General features: G+C 37.2%; 1 protein-coding gene across 1 annotated transcript; it reads right to left on the bottom strand.

The window, feature by feature from the left end:
* Positions 1-3658: 3658 nt before the first annotated feature.
* On the bottom strand, positions 3659-6374 carry LOC145607074 (uncharacterized). The gene is made up of 3 exons (XM_081662845.1): positions 5237-6374; positions 4139-5137; positions 3659-4056 (listed from the first exon to the last, which is right to left on the bottom strand). The coding sequence occupies exons 1-3, from the start codon at positions 6372-6374 to the stop codon at positions 3659-3661; spliced, it is 2535 nt and encodes an 844-aa protein (XP_081518971.1).
* Between the last annotated feature and the right edge of the window lie 1044 nt (positions 6375-7418).

The raw sequence follows: 7418 nt of genomic DNA, 5'->3' as shown, positions 1-7418 counted from the left end.
TGGCCGTACACCGCAAGGTGTACGCTGCTGTGCAGCGGCGCAGGGCAGCAGCAGCAGCACCGTGCACCTGCGGTGCGGCACTGCTGTTGCTGCTGTTCTGATCCTTGCTGCTGCCCCTCCCCGCCCCTCCCTCCGGACCACCAGCAGCGGCACCACCGTGGCAGCGCCACCCAGCCGCGGTGCTGCTGCTGTAATTTTCCTTTTTTTTTTTTTTTTTTTTGATTTTTTTTTTTTTGATTTTAATTAATTAACACAAAATAGATTTTGTAAAAATCAATTAAACTTTATGTGGTCCTATTAATCCCAAAATTAAATCATATTCAATTTTAAAATTAGGGTTCTTGATGAAATTAATCCCCAATTTAATTTAACACTTAAATTAAATAATTTGATCATGAAAAATTCATAATTTTAACATGTAATCAAATAGATTAAATTCCTTAAACATATTACCATCGAAATAAATCAAAATCAAAACACAAATTTCACAAATTCGGGTTTATGGTTTCGAAATTTTCGAAAAAATAGGGTTAGGGTTCGAAAAATATTCGAGCATAATAGGGCAAAAATCGGATCTCTTCATGGCTATTTTGAGCATTATTAAATCACACTTAATCAATTCCAAGAGTTAAATCACATTTAATATAATAATTGACCCATAATTAATTATTCTCCCTCCTAATTGAATTAAAATTGTGGATTATCAAAGAATTATTGGCAATATGCGTAAATGCAATAGGCTAACTGATACCACTGTAGGGTTTTATAGGTACTACACAGCGGAAATAAACATGAATCATATTCATACAGTACCTAATCCAAGGATCTAATGCATAACACATAAAGCACAAATAATCGTACCTTTGAAGCGTGATTCCACGTGCGATCGAGCAAGAACAAAGGGAGATAAAGAACCCCAAGCGTGATTCCTCTACTTGGTCCACGGGCACAAGTTAAGACCTCCACTAATGCTAGTTAGTCGTGACTGAACGCTTCAATCAACCTTCAACGGAGAGGAGAGACATACTAACCAAGAACCACCACGATAACCACCACACGCGCCACCAAGGGGGTGGCCGGCCGTACGGACGTGAGGGGAGGATGAGGGTCGTGAGTTGGAGAGAGGATTAGGGTTTTGGGATTGGTTGCATTGATGTCAAAATTCACAGTGTGTGTATTATGACTGCTTACTGCAAACCCTAGGCATGGTTCTTATTTATAGATCTCATCTCTAAATAAGAGCCCATGTCAAAAGCCCAAAACCTAATTCCAATCTAACTATGCTAGCCCAATCCAATTCATGATTAGTTAATTGCTCATGAGGCCCATTAATGGGCCTCTTACTTGCTTAACCCAATACCCTTGTGTGTGACCAATATAGGATCCATTCTAAAGGGCTTTGGACCATTTGACTAGCCCAAAGATCATCTCTCATAGTCTAGCAACAGAGGATGACGCCCCAATAGAATGAACTTATTATCTCCATAATAGTGATCCTTGATATATCTAGTAATTGCACTTATCGAAGACATAATTCCTTCATTATTATGTTCCAAAGCTACTTCATCGGTGCTATAATTTTCAACAATCTCCTCATCAAGATGTTTCATTTTCTCCTCCAACCTCGATTTTTTCAATTCTTGTAGCTCTTGTACTAAGAATTTGATACGTGATTCCATTTCTGTTATCTTTTCTTTCTTTGAGTCACATGCTCCAAAGTATCTTTTAGGTGTCACTCCAACACCAACTGCCCTAACTCGTCCAGTTCCTTCTTTCTTCTGCAAAGCCCTACTAAGTACGTCATCACGGCCATGATCAACAAACTCACCATTAGATGATTGATGCATTAGATCATCCTGTAACATATTTAAAACATACAATAGATCTTGAGATTGAATCATTCCACATTCCAAAACAATTAAAATGATTAGAAGTTTATACAATTCGAGCAGCCACTTCTTTGGCTTTAGCTGAAGGTATAACTATATTATCTTGGTTGGTTCTCATAAGTTTCCATAGTTCACCACGACCTAAAGATGAAGCAATTTTACTTTCATCGTTCTTCAGCTTTTTAATCTGGATTTAAGACCAAAAGTAAAATTTAGTTTAGTTTGCTGGAAGTAATTATTATATAATGTCACTATAATACCTCAATACTAACCATATATTGTTCATATCTAGCACAGCCTCTTCGTCCTTTTTTTTTTGGGATACTCATTCTTCGATGCACGCTCTCGATTAACTGCACTTTTCTCCTATTCAAGCATTAAACAATGGCAAAATATCACTAACATTTCAGTTTGTTTATTGAAGTCTGGACTAATTGCTTTATAAATCATGTATTATAGAAAAGAGAAAAGAAACCTGAAACTTTTTACAAAGACGACTTTTAACGAACGTTTCCAATGAGAGACATCAATAAAATCATATTTTGAAGGTGGCTTCTTTCGCAAATTTCCTTGTTGATCAAACAACCAATTTCTTGAAAGATATGATTTAAAGTTGCTCCAACATCGCCCTACAGTGAACAAGTAACAAAATGTAAATAGTAATCAATGTACAACTCCATGTAAACATATATATATATATACTCATTAATTAAAGAATTTTACCTCCAGTTCCTCAAAAAGTGCATCTTTCAGATTTTGAGGAACTTTGTGCCAGTGTGGGTAAATGATTGGAACATTTTTGTGGATATTAGCTCCCCAATAACTCATCAGTTTATCACTATAATCCCCAATAGGTTGACCATTGGCATTCCACTGAACATTGAATCTCACACCCCTATTTCTAGCTCGAACCAATGATGCCATTCTAGTTGCACCTCGACCTGTGTCCTTTTTACCTTTATAAGTAGGATGACCATTTGCATCATTATTTTCATCATCACCATGCTCATGATTGATATGTAAAGAAGCCATTAACCTAGGACATGAGATATATATTAGTAAGTTTAAACATGTTAATTAATGTAAATCCTACTCATACAAAGATAAAATAACAGATACATGTAAGGAAGCCACTAAAAAAAAAATCACATGGGCAGATTATTCATATTAAAATCATATTAAGCATATGTAAATATTTTTAATATAACAGTAAAAGATTGGGGGCTAAGAGGGAAAAACAGATGGTTGTATGATTACCAAATTAATGTCTTTTCCTCTTTTTTCCCTTTTAGTACTTGAGTTTGATGCATTTTCGACCCATATACCCTCTCTCAACTCTTGTGTATGCCTCATTCTCCACTATATTGTTGCTAAATGAATGAGATTGTAATGAGAATGAAGGGTCTTCCATGTCATCTATATCTTGGTCTCCAAACACATTTCTTTTATTTGATGACAAAACAACATGTCTCCTTTATTTGCCGGGTCATCCACATAAAAAACTTGCTTTGCTTGTGAAGCAAATATGAATGGCTCCTCCTTATAACCTACTTTTGTAAGATCAACAATAGTAACCCTGGGTTCTCAAAATGCACACCATTATTGTGATCAACCCAATTACAACTGAAAATCGGAACTTGAAATGTCCTATAATCCAATTCCCATATGTCGTGGATGACTCCATAATAAGTCATATCTGCATATATTGGGTTTTTATCTTTTCTACTAGAGATATGCATAGCTTGGGCCAACACCGACACCCCACTGTTCTACATAGTGGTTTCTTTATCCTTGTCCTTTGTGTAAAAAGTATACCCGTTGATTTGATAACCAGAATATGATAAAACCTCAAAACAAGGACCCCGAGATAGCCATTTAAGTCTGTCAGAAACATGCGAAGGTGACTTAGCTAATTCATCAGCAATTCGAAGTCGAAACCACTCAATGAAAGAGCGATTATGTTCTTCAGCTATCCATATTTCACTCTTACGTGGATTTAAATCCCTTAAAAACACCAAGTGTTCCTCTACATACGGATCAACATCTTCACTATTGTGAAGTACATACAAGTATGCTCGATGCCTTTCATTGTATGATAGAGAGACCACTTTTTTCCCCACTATTCCTCTTCCTTCATACCCTTTTGTATGCCTTGTCTTTGGGATTCCTATTGCATCGACTTTGGAAAGGTACTGACTATCTAGAAAACTCAAGAGCTTCTTCAATTAAGGCACGCTCGACAATGCAACCTTCTGGGTGACTCCCACTCATAACATACCCCTTTAATATTTTCATGAACCTCTCAATCGCATACATATATCTCAGATATGCAGGTCCACATAATCGAACTTCTCTAACCAAGTGAACAGTTAAATGAATCATAATGTCAAAAAATGATGGCGGAAGATACATCTCCAACTTACACAATGTAACAACAAGGTCCTTTTGCAAGTCACTCAATTTAAAGGGGTCAATCTCTTTGCTACAAATCTCACTGAAAAATATACAAAGTCTTGTGATAGCATTTCGAACAGCTTCTAGCAAAATAGAGCGAATAGCCACTGGAAGAAGATGCTCCATTAGAATATGACAATCATGTGACTTAAATCCAATTAGCTTCAAGTCTTTCATTGACACAAGCCTTTTAATGTTTGAAGAATAACCTTCGGGAACCTTAACTCTAGAAAGAAACTGACAAAAAGAAACTTTCTCCTTCCTTGATAGAGTGTGGCAGGCAGGTGGGAGATATGTACGATTCGTGCCCTTAACTGGTGCTGGTGCTAATTCGGGTCTCATTTTCATGTCAACTAAGTCTAGCCTAACAGCCTCACCATCTTTACTCTTATCCTTCACATTAAGTAAAGTACTTATAAGACTGTCACACACATTTTTTTCAATATGCATCACATCTAGGAAGTGTCTAATATGTAAGGTCTTCCAATAAGGAAGGTCAAAGAATCTTGACCTCTTTTTGTAACCAGCGCTTGGAATATCTTTTGCATTCAACTTCCCAAACTTGACATTCAACTTCTCCATTTTCTTAAGTATTTGTTCTCCTGTTGGCGGCACTGGAGGAGTCCATTCTTCAGAAGTCCCATCAAAAGCTTTTCTCCACCTTCTATATTGATGGTTAACTGGCAGAAATTTGCGATTTCCAGGGTAGACAACTTTGCGTGAATGATTTAAGTAGAATAAGAATGTGTTATTTTGGCATACAGGGCATGCTTCATAGCCTTTTGTAGCATAACCTGCCAAATTTCCATACGCTGGAAAATCATTTATTGTACCAAAAAGCAATGCTTTCAAATTAAATTCTTCATTGCGATAAGCATCATACACCTATACACCATGCTCCCACATCATCTTCAAATTGTCAATTAAGGGTTCCAAATATGCATTTATGTCGTTCCCAGGTTGTTTTGGGCCCGAAATTAGCATGGTCAGCATCATATACTTCCTTTTCATTATCAGTTCTGGAGGAAGATTATATATCATCAAAATGACTGGACATGTACTATGACGAGAATTTTGATTACTAAAAGGATTCATTCCATCAGCAGCAAGGGCGAGACGCAAATTTCTATGCTCCGCCCCAAATTCAAGAAAGTCGCGGTTAATTTTGATCCATTGTGGAGAGTCGGCCGGGTGTTTAAGTAAACCGTCCTTTTTTCTCCCATCTTCATGCCATGTCAAATTCTTTGATTCTTCAACAATACTAAATAAGCGTTTAAATCTTGGCACTATTGGAAAATACCACATAACCTTAGCTGGCACATTATTTTCCTTGTATCGTGGAGCCTCACATTCAGGGCAACTTTTTAAAGAGGCATATCCTTTTTGATATAAAATGCAATCATTAGGGCAGGCATGAATTTTTTCATACCCCATGCCCATAGAGCACAACATCTTCTTTGCCTCGTAAATACGACCCGGAAGCACATTATCAACAGGAAGCATCTCTTTCACTAATTCAAGTAAGCTCGAAAAACTTGTATCAACCCATCCACTACGAGCTTTGAGATGGTATAATTTCAGCACAGCAGATAATTTGCTAAATGTAGAACAACCAGGGTACAAAGGGGTCTTTGCACCACTACATAATGTGTCAAACTTTTCAGAACTATCTTCAATGTTTTCCTCTAAAATGCGCGTCATTTCTTCTAGATAATCATTGCCTAGATGGAAATTATCTTCTATTTCATCATCATTCATTTCATCATACATCTCAGTATCTACATAAGAAGGTATATCCCCTAATGTCTCACCGTGTTTTATCCAACACTTGTACTGTTGGATAATTCCATTAACAACCAAATGGATTCTTACATCCTCGACATTGTGTCGGATCATGTTGTTACAATTGACACATGGGCACAAAATGCGAGATGGATCTTCAGCATGCTCAATAGAAAATGCAATAAACTCATCTACCCCTTGTTCATATTCGTCACTAGTACGCCTTGCAAGCATCCATTTCCGATCCATTTTTATATTGCTATACCATAAAAGTAAAACTACGATAACTAACAAAAGGATCGGAATAATTAATGATAATTATACTAATTTAGGTTAATATAATTTGTGTATATATACAAGATAACCTTTTCCATGAAATTTCTTAAAGAATTTAAAAAAGTCATTAATGGACTTTTTAACCTTATAAAATTAGATAATAGAGTGAGGTACTAATCACAATTAACAACAAATAAACAATAATGAAATCAATTAATTTCATACATATATGTAATATTAAAATTTAATCCGATACAAGTAATTTTTAGCATATCTTAACAATTCCCTCCTTGCGGTCGCCTCTTTAACACACTACTAATTTTTTTAAACTATTTTTTTTCCCTTTCACGTCCTTTACTTTTCAATAAATTAAAAGGAATGGTGTCCTTCGAACAAGTGTATTATTCTAATAGCGGGTTCAGAATATTAGAAAGCTAATATATTCAGCAAGGTCAAGTGATCGAAATGCCTGGGTGGAGGCCGCTTCCGATTAGTAATATTAATATGATTAATATTACAGCTTAATCTTGACTGAACCCTTCGGGTCACACCCAAGCAAAATATACGAACTGACTCGACGAATTAATTCGGAAGAAATTAATTCGTCGCCCGAGTGTTAAACATTTAGACGTCGGAATTTCGAGCTTGGAGCGTCGAAACCGAGCGTCGGAGAATCTCAAATGTCGAGCCAAAATTTAGGATTTGGCGAGATGGGAAAATGCATCAAGTCAAGTAAAATCCTAGCCACGCAAAAGGCTAGGAATGCATGCCCAATAGGAGCGTGCCACGTGGAAGCACACATGGCAAAAAACGCCATGTGGCAGCCGCTACGTTGGCAGCCCCCTAGTGGCAGCGTGCCACGTGGCGGCGCGCCACGGTGGCGATGGCCGTGGACCCGGGTTGATGGGTGATGGACACGGGGCAAAATAAAATGGGCCAACCGAACCCAACTTGGGGCTCAAAGTTGAGTGACACATGGTTAGTTCACATTGCATGTGAAATGCCTTGGGGACTAAG

Source organism: Chenopodium album, chromosome 23, assembly GCF_948465745.1.
Source record: "Chenopodium album chromosome 23, dcCheAlbu1.1, whole genome shotgun sequence".
NCBI lineage: Eukaryota > Viridiplantae > Streptophyta > Magnoliopsida > Caryophyllales > Amaranthaceae > Chenopodium > Chenopodium album.
The sequence above is the reverse complement of the archived record's forward strand: the minus strand, read 5'-3'. Positions and strand labels throughout refer to the sequence as shown.

Coding starts and splice junctions, on each gene's coding strand:
- LOC145607074 (XM_081662845.1), bottom strand. CDS start 6,374: ATGGATCGGAAATGGATGCTTGCAAGGCGTACTAGTGACGAATATGAA. Junction 5,138..5,236: donor GAAGATGATGTGGGAGCATG/GTGTATAGGTGT, acceptor GAAATTTGGCAG/GTTATGCTACAAAAGGCTAT. Junction 4,057..4,138: donor GAGTGGGAGTCACCCAGAAG/GTTGCATTGTCG, acceptor TCGATGCAATAG/GAATCCCAAAGACAAGGCAT.